General features: G+C 37.7%; 1 protein-coding gene across 1 annotated transcript in view; it reads right to left on the reverse strand.

The window, feature by feature from the left end:
* Nucleotides 1-377: 377 nt before the first annotated feature.
* The window catches only part of LOC140245312 (plexin-B1-like), a 64,112-nt gene continuing 42,599 nt past the window's right edge, over nucleotides 378-21,890 (reverse strand). Inside the window, exon 25 of the mRNA XM_072324898.1 lies at nucleotides 378-506. Within this exon, the coding sequence (XP_072180999.1) occupies nucleotides 456-506 (51 nt within the window). The 3' untranslated portion in view covers nucleotides 378-455. The remainder of the gene's footprint in view (nucleotides 507-21,890) is intronic.

The following is a 21,890-nucleotide window of genomic DNA, read 5'->3' on the forward strand; positions in this document are numbered from 1 at the left end:
AGCCACAGTACTATGTCACTTTAAAGGGGATGGCTAGTAACTGATCAGTGGGAATCAGTGGGAATGCAGGGGGATGATTGTTCCAATTCTTGTGGGATTCATTTAAGAGTACATTATATATCTATTGTTGTGTGAAAATTATTTGCTACAGAACAGTCTCATATTCAAGTAATGTGCAGTTTAATGCCCCGTCACTGTACAGGCATGCTAACCAATAAACGTTAAACTGCACATTACTTACAAGTGAATATGAGACCATTCTAAAGCAAATAATTTTCACACAACAATAGATATATAATATACTCTTAAATGCATCCCACAAGAATTGGCACAATCATCCCCCAGCATTCCCACTGATTCTCACTGATCAGTTACAAGCCATCCCCTTTAATTTGTCACCATGGCTGGAAACTATCAGTCTACTCAGCTGCTTTTCTTCATCTCCCTTTCCAGCTTCACAGCTCATACAGCCTTTCCTCCACAAGAAGACTCGTCACAGGTTCAAGCTGAAAGACACACAAATAAAAAGCCACAGAAATAAGTCAAAGAAAGTGTAATGGGGAAAATGTATGCTAATACACAGTGTGGGAAACATGTCAACAATGTTCATGTTTTCAAAAAGTAACAAAATAATGATCCAATTGTGTAACAACTTAGTGGCTGGACCAATTTCACATTACCCTGCATATTGTTGTCACTAAATTTCTGTTTGCCATAAAATCAAAGAGAAAAACAAGTATTTCACATACATACTTTGTTGTATAACAATGACTAATCAATGATTTTCAGGATTAAAAAGGATTATGTAGTTGCTATGTCAATGACAAACAGCATGAATTGTGTGGTGTAATTTTACATAAACCAACTGCAGAGTTGTGTGTTGGTCACATCATCACTTATTCAAAAGCCACTTGGCATATGGTTGCAACCAATAACGCTTCACTGTGTCTGTAAAGACATGTGAAACCTGAACAATCCATAATATTTCAAGCTTTCATAAAACATCTACCATTTTGTTGGCCTGGTATTTTTGTTTTTATTTTAGTCCAATTTAGCATAATATGGTGAGGAATTGAGATATTAATCAGAACAAACAAATGCAAGATTAGTGCAATGGAAAGCAAAACAACATTCCAAGCAAATGAAATATGTATCCACTTCCAAATCAAGGATCTGAAATGCTTTAGCATTCTTTTGTGTAAATTTGTGGGGAGAATTACAAAAATGAAGTACATTCAATTCCTCATTTCATCCTTCCTAGAATTGATTACGCCCACATAACAAGTGGATTTTCACTGAATGAAGAGGGAAGTCAACCATGAAATTAAATATTAGAATGCATATGTACATATCCTGCTTATTGAATATTATAAGAAACAAGCCAGATATTACAAGAAAGATTTTTGTTGCTGTACATGAGTTAAGTGACACTTCGCACTTTTAATTTGCAGTACTTAATCACGATTTTTTTTTAATGTTACAAGTACATTGTAGACATTGCAAGTGACTAGTCATTCTATGCAAACAGATCAAGGCACAAAAAAAAAACAACAACAACAACACAACAAAAACTGAAAAACAATAGACAGAGGGGTATCAAATCTTCATTCCATAACTTTATCAAATTCCAGCATAACATTTACCTCACTGCTTGCAGACACATTCTCAGTTTCAACAATTACCCTCAGGCTATACGTACAATTCACACTACTGTTTGTGACTCATTTGAAGTAAGAGAAATCCTATTCAAATGTAAGAGGAAGTCATCGATCAAAAAAACACTCTGATGCTATTCATATTGGTTCATTGGAGCTATTCAGCACTAAAACAATTACTGCAAGACACAACACCTATTAATTTGCACCACTATTGTCTACTTGAAAAAAAAAAAAAAGGACTGGAATAAACAGCCAGAGAGAGACAGAAAGAGAGTCGGGTGGGTGTGAACCACACCATTTCTAATTAAATGCTGCATGTACTGCTTGTTGAAACTACAGTACAATGTATTTCATGCACTATTTGGTTTATATCATTCACCTGTGGAGAATACAAATTAGAGTATCCTGATCAATGGCTACTGGTACTGTACAGCAAAATTCTGAGCCTGATATCAAACTTAAGGCATGTTCTAAAGCTGTTGTGAATACATGTTGGTATGAATAACAAAGTGTCACATGATCATGTTTTACTGACATGCAGACATTAAAGCCTGCCACACACTATACAACTCACGACAATACAACTGACAGAGTTTGGATCCGAAATAAATCACAATAGCCTCAGAATAAACATGCTTGTTTATTTCAGATCCAAAGTCTGTCAGTCATATAGTTGTGAGTCTTAGAGTGTGCGGCAGGCTTTAATGGGTCTGCTAGCTGTTTAAAGGGGTGTAAAGATTTTATCCATGTTTAGATGATACAAGAAATTCCGAAAATATACTAAAACATTTAACCTGCTATAACCTATACGTTTGTACAACCTAAATAACATATTACATATCAGTATTTTTGTTTCAAACTGAATTTTCTCCAGTCTGTTGATTCACAGCCATCTGTATCCTACTCAATGCCAAGATAAGTTTTGTAATTAGTCATGTGCTCTCTACATTAATCATAACAGTTTTCCATGCCTGATTGTGTAGAGATTAGTATTTGAGCTAGACAGTCAGGTAGTCACCTAATGTGCACCATGCAAATTAATCTTTTTTTTTTTTCACACTGAATAGTATAAATTTGAGGAAGTATGCTGCAGACTCCATGTGGCATAGAAAATGAATATAAATCCAACCTTACAGTCAGCTTGAGTAGCAGCAGCTTACAAGTGAATCAATATAGTGCTGTGCAAAGGACAGGACCATTACAGTTAAAGGGAAATCCCCTAGATAGTAGAAAACAAAGAGCAGAGTCACACAATGTAGTCATTCAAACAAATCCTGTTCAGACAAGATATGCATTCTAAAACTGGATTATAGCTGATATCCATTCTGTACTTTGGAATGGGCAGGATAAGCTTTCTATTGTTGTTGATGTTCATGTTGTTTGGGGTCTATGATCGATTTTCTCCTGTTTTGTGGTATTGGTGTGTTTGTGTAGGAAACAAAGAAAACAATGAACTGGCTGCTTTGAGTGCTTTGCAACATTCAACTACTGTAAAACACAATAAAATGGCAGCATGAAAATTTCACGAATTGGAGCTGAATTTTCGCGACTTGCCACTGGCATCTGATGCATACTGTGCAGGCAAGAACTTTCATGTGCATTTCAATTTTGCGAATGTTGCCGCTCGCGAAATTAAACTGCATGCGAACATTCGTTTTATAGTATCCAAACACAGTGGGTAGCAGCTAATCAATTGTTGGTATTCATACAGTGTATAAACATGCACTCATAATCATTGTATGGCAGAGTAATGGCCCTCATTGTGGGTGCCTTTGCAACTGTAGGAAGGATTTTGCAAGTGATGAGTAGGGCCGGACGAATTAGTGGCTGAAAGTAATGGCTAAGATGTTGAAATCTGGGCAACACTCATATCATGTTTCCATGTTCATATTTACTTCATGAAGTAGACTCCGCTACCTCTTAGAAGATAAAGAAAGGACATTTTGGCAGAGTCATCACAAGAAGTCACGTGATTCACAGATTTATCAGTAAAGAGTGTTTGTAGCTTCAGAAACATACATATCTGTAGCATATCTTCTTTTTTTTCTTTTTTATACACAAATGTGACCCGCGACAACGGTTTCAGGCAAAAGTCGGGCATTTTGAAAATTCATTTTTTCACTGAATCACATTGCCCATTTCCTAAGCTTTGCATTGATATAGAACACTTGTATTCTTCGGCACCATAAGTGGGCATGGAAAGTGAAATAAAATACACTTTTTAAGTTGTTAGCCTGACAAAATTGCGAGAAAACGGGCTTTGAAGATTCACCTCTTACTCAAAGACAATGTCCGAGCGGCGACGCGAGGTGAGAATCACCCATCCGTACGATGGTGCCAATCGATGTGAAGCTCCGCCTCTAGCAACCACATCGCCTTCTGATTGGCTCACTGAGAGAGTCAAATTTCCCGGGCACCCTTCCTAGGAGCTCAGCGTATGGAGCCGAAAAACAATGCGGTTCGCTTGAGTTTGTTTTACCAGTACATCTTTCAAGATGGCGAATACGATAATTGCACGTATGGTGTATATGTGTATGGTGCACGCATTACGCAATGGCATCCACACACCATTACCATGTGCATGTAACAGGAGCGGGTGGCGAATCCACACATTAACAAATCGCGTTTTCATTGTTGATTTGACTTTATCATTGGCGACCCTTTTGAAGGCAGAAAAATGCCAGTGCTGGCAAGGGTCACGCTTCCTGTTTGATTTGCTTTTACAAGCCATGCATATGTTGCCTTGTTCGGTGGTGTTGATTATATCAAAACAAACAAACAAACAAACACGTACGACTCGTTAGATTGGTGCGATCTTGATGTGTAGTATTTGAATATAACTGGTTACATGTGACCTCTCCTTTCCTCTCATCATCCTTCCCTTGAGTCAGTCTGCTGTCATAATTTTTACTACATGTACAAGTAGACAAACTTGAGAATATTTAGTTTTCTTTTCACACGATTATGTCATGCTAAATGATTTTTGTTTCACTTCCGTTGTCTAACATTGCGGTAGAATAGTTTGGATAGAAAGCCAAACGAAGAGCACGCACTACAAAGCGAGCGTATAAACCACTATAGCAAGAACAATGATGCATGTAATCATGCACGCGCGGACAAAGCATTCCCAAAACGCTGCAACTGGTGTCTCCGAAAGCCGAATTATGTAAATGTGTGCAACGTACTAGTTAATCGCATGCGAGACCCTGCGCCGTAGCAACGCTGGGGATATTGGCGCGGCGTTCGAAAGGAGCTCGAAACTGACGAGTGCAATCCAACATAGGGTGCTTAAAATTCCATTTTCGATAGGTAAAACGTAGTCTTATGCTATGAAATTTAGTGTAGGTGTAGAAAACATATCAAAGATTCGATTTCTGCAAAAAACCCAAATTGACAAAAATAATGGTAAAGATCTTTGTGCCCCGCCTAGGAGGGAATTTGCTCTTGCGACTTTTGCCTGAAACCGTTGTCGCGGGTCACAAATGTCATTTACATATTAAAATGTAGAAATGAAGAGGGGAGTTGCAAACATGGCTAGTCCTTTTTATCATTGAAGAACATTAATCACAAGATGTCATAGCTTAGCAAATGCATTAAAACATACCTAGCATGATATTGATATAAAGTTACTTTTAATAGAATTAAGATACAGCATTTGGTATTAAACTTTAGTTCTAACAATTAGCACTTTATTTTTATACTTCACTTTATAGTGATGTTCATATCAATGGCATACCTGTCTGTAGTAGAAAAATAAAAATCCCCATTTGACACCCTTTATGTTTGTTTGTTTTTTTCAAATCCTTTTATTCTTTCTGTTGATACAAGCTGCACAACAAAGTCTCATATATCCTAAAATGTCTGAAACTCCTCTTCCTGATACTGAACTAAAAATAGCGCCCTGTTTGCCTTATCTCCTGACCGCTCAATCTAGTCAATGTTTGAAAGTCTCTTGATGATTCTGGCGAGTTACTCTCATAATGATCTTTGCACTCAGTCACATGATATTAACCTCAAGATGATATTTTTTTTTTTTTTATTGCAAATGAATATGCAAATTTCAGTTATTTTCCTTTTTTTCACCCTTTTCCTCTTATGGGCAATACTCATGAATCTGCATCTTGATAGCCACACAACCACCCACACCAGGAAGTTTCCTTTCAGGCTCTTGAAAGTATATTGCAGTACAGTGACCAAAAAGATCAAAATAGTATCATACTACTGTATTAAAAGCAAGATATTTTTGCGGCACAAAATTTTCGCGAATTGGAGCCAATTCTTTTTTTCTTTTTCTTTTTTTCAGCATGAAAATTTTTGCAAATTGCCAGTGGCATTTAATGCATAGTTTATAGTGTAAACAAGAACATTGGATTTTAATTTTGCAAATCTTGGCTCTCATGAAATTTGCTAAATCAAAATGAATGTGAACATTTCTGGTTTTACAGTGCTCATTTGCTTTGACCACATGAAGCCCTGGAGCAGATCCGCTGCAGAAATCCTCCTCTTTTAATCATTAAATTTGCATCTCTATGAGTTTCATAACATATCATGTACAGTGCACTCTATTATAACAAACATCATATAACAAAATGTCACTGTACAACTAGAGAAGCACTCTGAGAGCACAGACCTCCGCCAAGTAGCTCATTTTCACCACTGATCTTGTTCTTCCATAGAGATCAGTGATTAATTTCCACCCATATGTCATGCATGCTGAAAATCGGCCCATTTCCCGATATTATAAGCCTTTTGTTGCGTCATCAACTGCCAGCTGCGTGGTGCACATCGCCCTAGCAGAAACTAAAGTATGCACGTTAAGCCTCCTTAATAAAGTATAATTCAGGTCCCAAAATCATAATCTACATCTTTTATTTATAATACCTTATTACCTCCGCCAAGGGAGGAGGTTATGTTTTCGTTACCGTGGGTTTGTTTGTTTGTTTGTTAGTTAGTTAGTTAGTTTGACTGTGTGCAAAATAACTCAAAAAGAACTTAACGGATTTGGACAAAACTTGCAGGAAAGGTTTAGAATGATACAAGTAACAGATGATTGAATTTTGGTAGTGATCCAAGAATTTTGGGGGAATTTATGAAGGATTTTTTATATTTTGGCAGGTAGGGTCAATGAACCTGGGAGTTCAGGCTGCGCGTATTTGAGGTTTGCATGCGCGCACTAAAGTGCGTGCTCTAGTTTCTGCTAGGGCGAGACGCGCCGTGCATCAGAGGGTCTATGACATAACAAAGGCTTCTATATTGGGAAATCGGGCAATTTTCAGCACACTACTAGTATGCTATAAGTACGTGTGGGTGGAAATCACTGATATCTCTATGGAAGAACAAGATCAGTGGAGGAAATGAGCTGTATGCTTGGCAGAGATCTGCGCTCTCAGAGTGCTTCTCTAGTTTGTTTTGCTACAATTAATTTCACTGTTCTAATGAGAGTTGGCTGTATGACAAACAAATCAGATAGAATGGCTATTAATTACTTCCTTCAATCTGCACGATGTGAGAAAGGGATTTTACAATTAGCCGATTTGAGAGCAAGTAGCTTTGATGATCCCAAACTGCCAATTTAAGGAGAAAAAAAAAAACACTTTCTAAAGAATCTGTTCTATGAAACTCATAAATACAAAATACACCTGCAATCATACAATGATTTCAAGTTCTGTCAGCCATATGGGCTTGACTGTGATTCTAATTTATTTATACATCATGAAATATGTTGCTTTGTTAGCGATTGTACATGTAAAAAAATGATCGATGATCAATGCAACAATGTATACTGCAGAGCGTAACATTTAAAACAGACAGAATGTATTCATCATTATCATGTTAGCTCTTATAAATGGTAAAAATATGCAGCGTAAAACAAAAATCAAGCTAAAAAGTATGATAATAAGATTTCATCATCTTAATCCAAGAACTAGAGTAGGGTTTATTCATTTATTTAATATTCATTTTTTTGTGTGTCATTCAAACACAATATTTTAGTCTGCCTTTGGCATTGAAGCACCACACAAACTTTATAGCACAGTAATTTCTCAAATAGCATTATGCAGTGGTATTCTAGCAAAGATTATCCCATTGAGGACAGAATGATTTTGTTACAAAACGTATTTCCCATAGACACCTGCCCGAGTATACTCGGAACTCATCCTTGACAGGTTAAGGCATACTATGTACCATGTCAAGTTGTTAAACATGCACAAAAGTTTGTGTATGCACTCTGAAATAAGTATGCCAGGTCTGTCACCAATCCAAACAATAACAATGATTCTAAGGTCATTAATTGAGCACAATCAGTATCATCGCACTATTAAACTTGAAAATGTGCCATGAAGTACAACTGTACCACCCAAGGTCAAACTCCTACATTCTTATAACCTTCAAAACGTATCCACAACAAATACTTCCTATGCTTAAGGTAGGGGATCCCATTTGCATGCCTTAAATGAAGAGTTATATAGATACAGTGGTATGTTGAAGACAGTATCATTTTAGAAACTCCCATAAAGTATTGAAAGTGGAAGGTAACATTTAGTACATTTTTATTGACCGTTAGATTTTGAATTGAATTTTTTTCGGGGCTCACCGTAAATTCCAGTACATTACTAGGCTACCTTTGCAGACCCATGCACTGCATGAGTGTCCATCATGGTTATTTTGTGAAGAAAGTTCATCAAAACTTACAAACATTTCTATATACATTCTTGCCACACACTCTATATGTTATTACATCAGCTCTTTTACTTTTAGATTTGTGTTTATAGATTAAAAAAAATACAGAAGACTGCAACAAAAAGGCTTAAGTGTGGCTGACACACAGAACTAATGAGCAGTTGAGTTTTGTGCATTATTCAAATTGTAGATAACTGTTGACTTCCAAATTTCTCAGCAGTGGCCTAAACAAGTCCCCTGAGATTCATATTTAATGTTTTGCTGCATTTTGGGAGGTCTGTAAAAGGTATCCCCTACCTTTAAGGCAACATGAAGATTCCAAAATGCTATAGTGAGAGAGGAAAAAAAAAATGATTGCCCTTGAATAGCTTTGGGTTGAAGAAGAGGAATGTTGAAGCAAAGAGTTCAGTTGAATCTGTATGTTTTCCTCAATGATTTGTGAAGATTTCTATGGTATGTTTTTCTTGTGATATGCTGAGTGCAGGAATGAGCTCTTTTTTCTTGCAAGCCCTCCCCCACAAATTCCTTGCAATTTACACTGTGGAAATTGGTTTATATAAGCAGCATACGCCATTTTCAGGGCAAACTAATGAATGAGCTTTATATTGTGTAGGCTGCTGGCAGCAACATGCTGAGTTTTCTTGCCTTTTCTGTTTTCAATTTGACAGAAGTCCTAAATATTCATCTGATACACGTACAATAGGTGAGTTCAAATGGTATGATATGATCACATTACAAACAATGCGATTTGCCTTAGTTATCAAAATATCATATCCAGCAATTTGCTTAAGCAAAATACCTTTATGTCCTGCCACTGCAATAGAAAATTAATGCACTATCACTTACTGCAAAAGTGGAAATTTTCATGCATTTTTGTGCAACATGAAACAGCATGAAAAATAAAAGCACACAAATTTTGTGCTTGTTATATATTCAATAGTAATCTTTTTCTTGATTTTCCTTTAAAATCAAGAACATGCAAAAAATTCATCTTCATCAAAATTACTTGCAACAAAATTCCACTTTTACAGTACCACACCGTGCAGCTGCATTGGATCAATTACAAGTAACTTTAAATCTTATCTTATTTTATCTTTCTTCCTTTGCCTTCCGCCTTCCTGGCCTGATGATTTAAAAGTCAACAAGCTTTTCACCATAGAAAACCCTGCACTTGGTAAAGAGAAACACGTCTGGTCTTGTAATATGCAACCGTCCTATCCATCCCATATTGTTTTCCCTTTTAACCCTTAGCATACCAAGCTCTGGCATTGAACGATGCCTGCCAAGCTGATTGTGTTCATTTGACCAAAATAATGCACGAGGTACTTTCTCCCTCAATCATCACAACTATCCTAGTGGATTGGTGACTGTGCAGACAACATTTCCCATGCATTGCTTTCTCACTTGAGCTTATAAACTCCTACAAAAAATCTATAAATGCTGGTTATGAACAAAAAACCTTTAGTCCATTCCATGTTGACTTTGATATGATTTACGTAACAGTAGCATTAAATCACCCATCACAGAGTGAAAATTTCATTCAAAACCAGATGAACAGTTAGAACATCACTGAATTTGAAAATTCACAATTTTTCTCTGGTTTTTATTGGTCAGAATCACATGTAGGTATACAGCGTATGCAAACTTGATTCTTTCATGTAGATGTAGAGAATAATGCTCACCATACTGAGCTTGATTCTACAAGGAAATAATCAGAGGAGAATTGCACCATACCTGCCAACATTTCAAGATGAAATATCTTACTCGTGGATTGCAAAAATCTTATTTTATATGCAAACTGAAGTTAAAAATCTTACTTTTGGTTAAATCTTCAGAAAATACACATGAAAGATATATATCTAAACATTTTTTTAAAATCTGATTTCTCTGACAGAAAATCTGATTTTGCTATTTTTAACGTAAAAAATCTTACTAGTTGGCAAGTATGTTACACCGATTTTAGAAACTACATCCCTGTATAAAAACACAGGACTGGTAGAAATTTAAAGGAACAAAGAAAACTTGGCAAAAAGAGTGAAATGACCATTGCAATTCTGTAAATACCCCCTACGTTTGACAATTATCCAAAAATATTATTTGTAAAATACACATTGCAATTTAATAGCACATACCTGACAGTGCCCACAAAAATAATGTTCCATATCACTCACAGTCATCTCACAGTACAATAATGATGCCTACTTAAACAGAAGATTATAATCTGTGTACTCATACCTTGTTTTTTCTATTAAAGTAGACTCTACACACATCATTAATATCTGAAAAGGCAAGTCTGGACTGGTAAAAATGTTGAAAACATTGCATGAATACCTGAGAAATGTCAATCTCTACTTCGGTTTTATAGCTTTGCTATGTGTTTACATAATGCACACTCATAAAGAATGTTATGTTTTGTGATGTTTACCAAAAACAAAAGTAAATCACAGAATCTCCCTTGCAGGTTTTTAAAAATGGTGTTACAAGAGGTCTAAAAAGAAACATTTAGGTGCCATAATGCACTGCTAACATGGCAAAGCATTCATGCTACCCTTAAAAATTTGTCCTACCCAACATATCACAGTCTTTACAAACTGTATGTGTACCACATTTCAGAAGAATACGGTGCAGCAATTCTCATGCCTTTTATGTAATTTGAGGGTCATTATATTTCGCTACCATGGCAATGCACGTTCCATTACTGCTGAAAAAAGTGTCATGCACAACTTCATATTGAGATCAACATAAGGTGTGCCAAATATTGTTTTAATCATGTGAACACTGGAGATACTGGTAGTTGGATCCGCAAATATTTGTCACAGACTGAACACTTGCCTGATCATGTGCTGATTCCAACATATCCCCCTTCAACCTTTTTTTTTTTTTTTTTTTTTTTTTTGGGGGGGGGGAGGGGAGGGGGTGTAAATAATAAAAGAAGGGAGAAGTAATAGTTTGAATAGGCAGCAATTGTAGTCTGAGCAGTACCCCAAGCAATTCTGAGACCAACTAGAATTTTCAATGAACTATGACCAGCGGATATTAGAAGGCCGATAAAGGAGGGTTACTTCTTGAAGGTATCAAATCTAAAAAGATCAGGGAGCAACATCTAGCTCCTCGTCCATCTCTGCTTGAGCTCTCATACCCTCTACTGACTCACATGCTGTGCTTACACCATGTTCCCTGGTAGCCACGGCAGTCACATTTCAGGCCATCATGGACAAAGTGGGATGGATGTGAGATAACGTGGTGAGACAGGATTTTTAAACTGTCAAAAGATTTGCCACAGCAGTCCAGGAGCTAAAGAGAAACCTTGTATGCCACGGTAACATGGAATGAACGCAATCAAATATGACAGTACGTAATAGGCCATAACAAAACTTGGAGGCAGTATGTCGCGGGCCGTGATGAAAATATTGATAGTCTAGTCTGACCATATACCATGAGAACAGCAGGGACTGAACAAACAAGACTAAAATACGAAGAGGGGATAACAGGAGAATGTCCCATCTACTCATGGTGCATCACGTTTTGGGCAAACGGGACTGCCGTGGCCGCCGGGAACATGGTGTAATAAAAAACACAACAGAGCTAGTAATGACTCACACCTCGATGCAATAAAACAATGCACTCAAGAAATTAAGAAGTGTGGGCAATGCACTTTGAAACAGTAATATTCATGAGTAAGATACTTTCTCAGGGGGCATGTGAATAAAAGCTACAAAGCTCTAGAGCTGAGCTGTTCAGCTGTTGCATCTACAATATACATGTAAAAAAAACAAAAACAAAAATAGATAAAGAAAATCTGCAATCCAATGAATAAATACACATATACAAGTAATCAAAACATGAATACATGAACAAAGAAAGAATATGCATGAAGGCCAAAGTCCATGAACTAAAATCTTTGTGGCTATGTTGTGGATGAGTTATCAAATTTCCATTCTCTTCATGTGTAAGATGAATTAGCACTCTGGCTTTACCTGTAAAGTCACAGGAACAAGGAAATGACCTTATGATTCACATCACTGAAATGACAATATTGAAGTAATAGTCAACAGCTGAACGTAATAGACACAGTTCCTTGTACAGGTAACTGCCCCACAAATTTCCACTAGTGGTGGAGGTTGTATACATGGACTTTGGACATAAAACTCTGTACAACATTGTACAGCATGATCTGCATTACGGAAGGATTTAAACAAATTCCTATAAGATTCTTTTTAATAGCCACACTACCATTTTTTTAGATGAAAGAGAACTGCTGAGAAAAAATGCTACCACTCACAAATAGAAGTCTTCATACAGTCTCCACCAACAGCATGTATTATTTTCAGAGGATATAATGCAATTGCTTCCTCAACACCAAGTATTTTTAGTAATATATTTTCTATTATATCCATCATATAAAGTTTCTTGCAATATGATTATACAGAGCACGAAAAGGGGTAGGTTTACTAGAAATCTACGAGCAGCTGAATGCGGTGCAAAGACTTACTATCTAGCATGATATAGTGTGTTTGGGAATCCATGATCTGCACACAATCGTGACTCGATCTGCAATCGATATCTATCCACGGCCTAGAAATAACGTTAAGCCTACATGTTTCTAAAAGGGAACTTTGTCATCATTCTAGTAAAATGCTTGAGAGGGATACAAAACAAATATCGCCTGCTTTCTTTCAGGTCATGGTAAAACTATTAATTTGCCCTCAGTGATTTCTCAACAGTACCATGTCCCTCGACTTCGTCTCGGGGCATAGCACTGTTGAGAAATCACCTCCGTGCAAATAGTTTTACCATCCCCCTCTGAAGCAGTTGATATTTGTATATTACTGACTCAAGCCAGACAGCCTGAATGCAAATGCCATGACACAAGTTCTATTTTTAGAACATGAGGGAAAGCAAGCTGGACACTGCCTTTACACCCAGAACCCACCACCACCACCATTGTTCTATGCATACATGTTGAACTGTTCATGTGTGCAGAAATTGCCCGTAATGTGCAATAAACATGAAAGGGGAAAGGAGGCCAAAAAATACCTAGAAAGGGATCCCAAGTCACATGCAAAGTTAAAAGTAGCTTCATCTCTAGTTTCATGATATTGTGCTATTGTGTACAAACTTTGTTTTGAAACCAATATATCAAAAGGGCCTTCACAAAAGAATATTTTTCTGCATGGAGAAGCAATCACACTTCACACAGTTTAAAGTTTGTATATAAATTCATCATTAGTTTCATATAAATACTTGCTATTTTTTCCAGGGTTCAAGTGATCTTTTACATATACAAGAAAATGGGGGATCTTTTTAGTTTTCTTTTTTTTTTTTCTACTTTAGAATATAACACTTGACACATGACATCATCCTTATTTTTCACTTGGTGCTCATCATGATATACAGTATAATTACTGTAGGCATGTGTGATTCCTCTGCTTGTTATGATACAGCATGGTCATGGTTCAGGATATCATACTTCCCTATGAGAACATCAACAGAAATTGTTAGGCATGAAAACATTATCTAGTATTAGTAATACATCATAATGCACTTTCATACCATTGCTTTTCAACCAACCCTGCTCAACTCAACACCATTTAAGTCTATATGAAACATACATGTACAACAATACAGAGCTTGAAGGTCACAGGACTACCAGAAGAAGACGACAATATAATGTGAAGAAACATTAAACACAAGCATACAGACACACACACACACATGCACACACACATTTAGCATGATCACACACTCAAACACATGCATGTACAATTGTACTGTGTGCCCACACACAATGGCTCACTTCACTTACAAGATGACATTGCAGGGTACGAAAACAGTTCAAAGAGTATGTTTGTTTTCTCCTTTATAACAGCCAAAATATCTTGGGACTTTTCTTGGACAATTAAAAATATTTTCTTCTCTTGGGACTGCTACATCATGTCAACATTAAAGAATTTTGTAACACAGGAAATGCGTCAATAAGGAAATATACCTCCTGTTCAGCAGCAAACCAGTCTATACCAAACCTTGATAAAGGAACAATGTACAAATAATCATACTGCCGACAGACGGTTCAGACACTAATCTGACTTTTCTGGAAAACATCATATAGATGCGCAGTTTCCCTCTGCGCATTGGTTATGGTTATGACGCTGCTGCTACTGAGAGGTATAGGGTCACCGTTCGTGCATGCTCACATTAAGCCTACCCCCCCCCCAACCAGTTTTACCATTCTATGTCGCCATGCATTCAAATTTAATGCACACGGACATGATAGAATGCTGATTCGTTATAGAGTTTTAGTTCAGAACAATGCTCTGACCATTGTTTCATTATACATCATTTCATTAAACATTGCTTCACTGGTCATTGTTCAGACGTATAAATTCATCGTACATGTATATCTATATCGTTTTGGTAAAGCTACATAGTTTTAGTATCATTACCTCCACCAAGGGAGGAGGTTATGTTTTCGTTACCGCTGGTTTGTTTGTTCGTTCGTTCGTTAGTTAGTTAGTTTGTCCGTGTGCAAAATAACTCAAAAAGTAGTTAATGGATTGGGATGAAACTTGCAGGAAAGGTTGAGAATGACACAAGTATCAAACGATTAACTTTTGGTAGTGATCCGAGAATTTTGGGGGAATTTATGAAGGATTTTTTATATTTTAGCAGGTAGGGTCAATGAACTTGGGAGTTCAGGCTGCGCGTATTTGAGGTTTGCCTGCGTGCTCTAGTTTCTGCTGGGGTGAGGCGCGCCGCGCAGCTGAGGGTTTATGACGTAACAAAGGCTTGTATATTGGGAAATCAGGCGATTTTCAGCACACAATGCCATAAGTACGTATGGGTGAAAATCACTGATATCTCTATGGAAGAACAAGATCAGTGGTGAAAATGATTTGCATGCTTGGCGGAGGTCTGCGCTCTCAGAGTGCTTCTCTAGTTTGTTTGTGTGTTGTTGTTTTTTTGCGTCTGAACACCCTGAAAGAAACTGGGACTTTTTGATTCTGTAAATATAGCAATGTGTCAACTTTATTTCTGTCCATGTTTACTCTGTAAGAATTTTGCTTTGTTCCCCATGAATTGTGAGACTGTTTATGTGATTTGGGGGCCATTATGTTTCTGCCACCATGGCAATGCACTTTCCATTACTGCTGAAAAATGTGTCACGCACAACTCCACATTGAGCTCAACATGTGTGCCAAATATTTGTTTTATTCATTTGAAAACTGGAGAATTACACTGGTAGTTGGATCCACAAATATTTGTAACTGAACACCTGCCTGATCACATGCTGATTCCAACATACTGCATTCAACCTTTGTTGGGGGGGGGGGGGGGGGAGGTTTTCCAGCACAAAATGTGCTCCAGTACAAGATAACCATTTTTCTACAGCAATACATGTTAATTAATAGCAAGCTACCAGGGTAGTTCAATAATCATTAGTATTCACAACTATTCACAACTACATTTGTATTCACAACTACACAGCATCTAGAAGAAGGAAGGAGTATTTGCTTTCCTCCTGATGTGTTTCATGCACTGCCTGTACAGTGTAAGTACGAAGTCCAAGAATTTTCTTTGTATACTGTAGATAACATCAGACAACTGAATGTAAATCAAAACATTCAACTACTCTTTATACACTGGTGTTTGCCTTTTGCCTCCTAATGCCTATCAAGGTCACAGGGTCATTATTTTCTATGTGACATTTCCGAGCCCCATTTCATAATGATCTTGAGATATGGGGGAGCTGCAATATTGCAGTTACCCTATCAATAACTTCACCCGCTGCTTACAAGAAACTGAGTCTGTCAAGTGTCAAAGATGTTAAAAGAAATTATAACACCCTAGGGCCAAAAAAGACAACTTGCACAATCTATAAAATATTCCATACATCCCTCAGAGCCCCATTTCCATGGAAATGAGGAAGTCACTTTTGAAATTGATATGATGAGATATGAAACTGTTGACTTGTATGCCTTGTGAATATTCAAAGGTTATTCTAAACCACTTGAAGCCTTGATTAACTTAACACCTGTCCCACACATTGTGTGTCTTCCTCCCCCATTTCCCCCTTTCTATCCTATCCCAGCTCTCCCTGTTTTTTTTTCTTTTATTATATAGATATCACTTTCCCTTATCTATGTGTTCACAATACTTAATGACCTTGTTCTTTAAGCTACATGTATGCTTTATCTAAAAGTAAAGGTCCCTTCTAATACCACATTCAACCCATAAAACCTGTTGCAATCTTGTAAACTGATATGCAAATGTTCAGGCCTACAAGTACATAACTACAGTCAAACCTGTCTATAGCGGCCACCCAAGGGATACGGGAAAAGTGGCCGTTATAGACAGGTGGCCGCTATAGACAGGTAATATGTATCATCGTTGTATACATCTATATATACTTACATGTACATGTACATGTACATGTGTGTACGTATACACATGTGTGTATCATGCATAGAACAATGCCGGTGTTCATGAAATTTTTGCACAGTACATGTAGTATGTGTACAGTCATGAAGAAAGCTTAACACTAGTGCATTATTGTGACTGAATAAGTGATGAATGCAACGGTGGAGATCACTGAACGTTGCCCAGGAATGCTGGCACGGCTAACAAGCAGAAAAACATGCTGAATTTTCGGCTCGGCTACGGCTCCGTCGGGTTTTTGGCCGCTATAGACAGGTTAAAATCTACCGCGGGAAACAAAATTTGTGGCCGCTGGCCGCGTTAGACAGGTGGCCGCTATACACAGGGTCTTTAACATTGCTTTTCTCTCGGGGGGGAATTTTCAGTGGCTGCTACATGTATAGACAGGTGGCTGCTATAGAGAGGTGACCGCTAAGGCAGGTTTGACTGTATAGCCGTTGATTTTATGTATTTGTGGAAATGGACTACATTATGTCCTCTTTTTAACACAAACAAACAAACAAAACACACATACAACACGCCCAGTGTGGAGTGGTTTCCTGGTTGCTTCCTGGCCGAGAATGTTGCAATATCAACTGCAACACGAACAATTCTCCCTATCGCACATAAGTGTAAACACATCGTTGCTGGCGGTCGGGTCTGTATGCTGACAATATATGCTACATGCAAATGAATGCTGTGATCTTGCCCACCCATGTGCAACAAGCAGAGATCAAGTAGGGTGACATTTTTAGTGTTTACATGTGCACTCTCTGCAATGTGGATTTCTGTACAGCAGACACGCGTAGAGCAAAAACACGCATGTGTGCAGTAATCACAATTTTTCTTTTTTTTTAATCATGACTAACACACTATTCACGATTGAAATGCATTTTCAGCGCCTACAGTTAATACTCCTTTCCCAGTACATGTACTTAGGAATTGCTGAGAAAATCTACTTAATCTAGTAGTTGGGAGATGGATAAAGTGCTCGATACTTTTTGTGTACGAGGCAGCAGCATTGTCAACACATCATCAAAGAAATTAAAAAGAGCCACCGCTGTAGGGATTTACACATTTACATGCGATAGCATGAATTATCAATATTTGCCAACTTTGCTGTGATATGATCTCCCGTAACAAGGGCAGAATTCCTGTACATTATAAAGATTTCAGCCACATGGTTGCTTATGACGGTATTTTTTAACCCAATGTGTACCATATGCGCCATTTGGCACACAAAAAAATATATAAATAAATAAAACATCTCATTGTCCACACTGTCCAAAGTCCCTGGCACAGAAAGGGCTGAACAGATTGGACAGAATTAATGAGTGGTAAAGCATCTCATTTAAAACCTATGTTATATCTGCACTTAATTCACAGACTTGAGTTTAGCTTGAAGATAAAATGTTATCACCTCACAGCGACCGAAACCTCATCTGAATGAAAACAATATGACCACTTGCACCAACCAATGCCCCACTTATGGTAGTACCAAGTGGATACACCGAGAAATCGCTATTCAAAAACTTCTACAGATTCTCTTTGTACGCACAAAACCTGTGAGGCTGTTCAAAGCTAGAAAAAGAACTTGTGCGGAAATTATTTCAGTCAGTACATCGTGCACACAATCAAGTACACAATGGTAAAGTAAAACTAGATATATATCGCTACGGCGACTGATATGCCTCCGCCATAATGCATGGTTCTCCTAATAGGTCTATAGTACAATGTCTTGACAATGTGTGATGACAGTTTCACACAATTGGCAAAATATTATTAATGACAGGTTTGCCACAAATGTGCTGAATGTTCACTTTCCTAGAACTAGGTTCGATTGGATGAATGATTAAAATGTCAGAGTGCAGGTATTTGGGGAACTGATGATTTTTACTTGACTTTTGACCCTTTTATAAGTTTATGCATTGAGTAATTTTCAAGGTATTGAGAAAAAGTATAATTTCAGTATCAAATGGGAAAGTAGCATTATCTAAACCTGGCCTTTGACCTTTGACCTCACAGTTCCAAAGAGAATCACTGTTAGGTTGAACATGCATAGATATGTAAGTTTCATGATGATACCTTGACTTACTTTTGAGATATGGAGGGAAAAGTGCAATTCAGCACTTTCACTTGACCTTTGACCTTTTACCTTTTGGCAAGAAACTTCCCACAGAATATATATTGAGTAAGGCATGACAGATTTAATTTCACGAGCGTTCGGCCGCATGGGGAACGCTCGCGTTCCTCCTTTTGTTAGGGGACGCCCCTATTCCTCCTGCGTGCAGAATGGGGGGCTTAATCCCTCTATTCATCAGCCTAATGAGGGCGTTCCTTGGACGCAACAGAACGGACTTGCTCACAAGTCGCATTCATGGCGTTCCTTTCCGCTTTAGGAACGCAAGGATTATCCCAACCACGTGCCTTCCGCGCACGGCTTCACCTATGAAAAGAACAATTTGCGCCGGCAAGTGCACAATTTACGGTGGACGCCAGAATTCCACATCGTTCTTGCCAGTTAAAAATAAATCGCGTGGCAAAAAACAGGGTGAGAGAAATCGCGCACTTCAGACAGTTTACAAACGATTGCGACTCCACATGCATTTTTAATCGTCAAGTACAGTCGCCTACGCTACGGAGTAACATTGCACCAGTTCGCAAAATTCTCTCGACTCGCAGTTTCAAGCGTCATGAACAGGGCTGGTATTCCAAAAGTTTTGCCAAAGTTTTGCGATTATTCACAAGCGAGAAGTTGCATTCTGGTTTACTTTTCGATGACATTAGTCAAGGCTTGACACTTACGGTGGCCCGGTGGCTCGGGGCCACCAAAAACGCACGTCGGGCCACTAAAAAAGTCGGATGTTTGCCTTTACTTTCGAAAATGAACAGCGGTAACAATCGGCTCCGTAAGATGCTAAAATAAATGTCATATGTTTGCTCTTAATTTTGGAAATGAATAACGGTAATATTCGACTCCGTATGATACTAAAATAAATGTCGGATGTTTGCTTATACTTTTGGAAATGAATAACGGTAAGAGTCAGCTCCGTACGGTGCTTAGATTAATGTCAGATAATATTGATTTTGCATTCGGAAATGAATAAGGATAACATTCGGCTCCGGAAGATGCTGAAATAAATGTCGAATGTTTGCTTTGACGTTCGGAAATGAATAATAATAATATTCAACTCCGTATGATGATAAAATAAATGTCTGATGTTTGCTTTTATGTTCGAAAATAAATAGCAATAACATTCAGCTCCGGAAGATGCTAAAATAAATGTCGAATGTTTCCTCTGACGTTCGGAAATGAATCAGAGTAATATTCAATTCCATACGGTGATTAAATAAATGTCGGATATTTGCTTTACTTTCGAAAGTAAATAGCAATAACATTCAGAAGATGCCAGAATAAATGTCAGATGATTGCTTTTACTTTTGGAAGTGAATAGCAGTAACATTCTGCTCCATACCATGCTAAAATAAATGTCGGATATTTGTTATTCCACACTGCTCGATTAAAAAAAAAAACAAAAAAAAACTGTTACGATTCGCTATTTTGATATGCTGAAGGTTCGCTTTTCTTATAAGTTTCGAAATTTCGGACGTTATATAGCTGATTCGAAAACGAAGTTTCTTACCACGAATATGATAATTCCTTTACAGATAAACGACCCTCCTTTTTTCCATTTTCGGATGAATGAACCATCTGAATATTTTTTTTTTTTTTTTCCGGAATGATGAATATCGTGCAAAGAAGTAAACGATGTCACGTTCAGAAATAAACCCATATTCCCGTCACAGGAAAAGATTCGGCGTTTCTAATTTTCTTTTAGCCAAAAATGATATAAGTTTCGTACCATGCACGTAATTCATTCTCACATTTACGAACCTTCGGAATAGTGCCACAAATGGTATTAACGAGCCCTAATACAATTTTGGATTAACAAATTTATTAGTTAAGGCATATCAAATTTGCGTGTTTTGCGGGTTCTGCAAAAAGAACCATCGGATTTACGAACCTTATTCTTCTTTCGGAATAATGAACATAAGGCAAAGGAAATAACGATGCCATAATAAGAATTCAACGTATTTTCTTGCCTCAAAGATTTTCAATACTTATTTTCCGAACTACTAACCCCCAATGTCAGACTAAAAATCCGAAAATTAAATAAGCTTTGCTTTCTGATGTTTTGTTAATCCCAGAAATTAAAAGGAACAAGTTGTGTCATTCGTTTTCAGAGTAACGTAATTAATTTCATATCCCGATAAATGCACCTTTAGAATCACAAAATTCGTGCGGTTTCGGATTAATGAATCATATTTATTTGTCACATCAACGAATATCAATCACGGCAATCACGGCCTGTCACATTTGCCTATCTCGTCTCACAGCGTTGTTTCACGTCCGTCCCGTTTTGTCCTTGATGGCCTGAAATGTGACTGCCGTGGTTGCCGGGAACATGGTGTAAACGCGGCTTTTAGCTTTACACAACCCAATTCCACATCTCCAAGAGCCTGAAATGCTCAAAAGCGAGATTCTCTTTGCAGGTCGACTTGAGAATGGACAGGTTGGTATTCCTCCTGTGCGGAAGCAGTCAAGCTGTAGGCCTATACATGTATCCCCTTTCCATGGTCAACTAGTCATGTGCCATCAAACAATGAAAGTATCGATCGGGCACCAGCTACACATAGTCATGAATAGACATTGCGCTAATGGGCTCACAAACTCTTTTGTTGTATACATGAATATTGTCACTGGAGGCAGGTATCTACTGAGCTGAGCCTCTATCGCTGTGTACATCTTCATTCGAGTTTTATTGCGAAACAAGCACACGCGGATTAGTAACGGCATTGCACAAAACCCAAATCTCTTGAGAGATTTTGAAAGAGCGGGATCCGAAACCTGGACCCGTTTCTAGACACTGTACGTTTTAAATTTGATTTGAAAAAACAAACGCATATTCCCCAAAGTGCATGCAACTTTGCGATTTAAATGCAAGTGCGTTGCTGTGAAGATATGCGTGTGATTTCGTATGATTCTGTCGAGATAATTTTTCAGTGCCGACTGAGTTGAAATAGGATGTGTGATTTTCCTTCCCTAAGTCGCCATGTGATTTTGTTTTGTTTAAATTT

Source organism: Diadema setosum, chromosome 2 (genome assembly GCF_964275005.1).
Source record: "Diadema setosum chromosome 2, eeDiaSeto1, whole genome shotgun sequence".
NCBI classification, from domain to species: domain Eukaryota; kingdom Metazoa; phylum Echinodermata; class Echinoidea; order Diadematoida; family Diadematidae; genus Diadema; species Diadema setosum.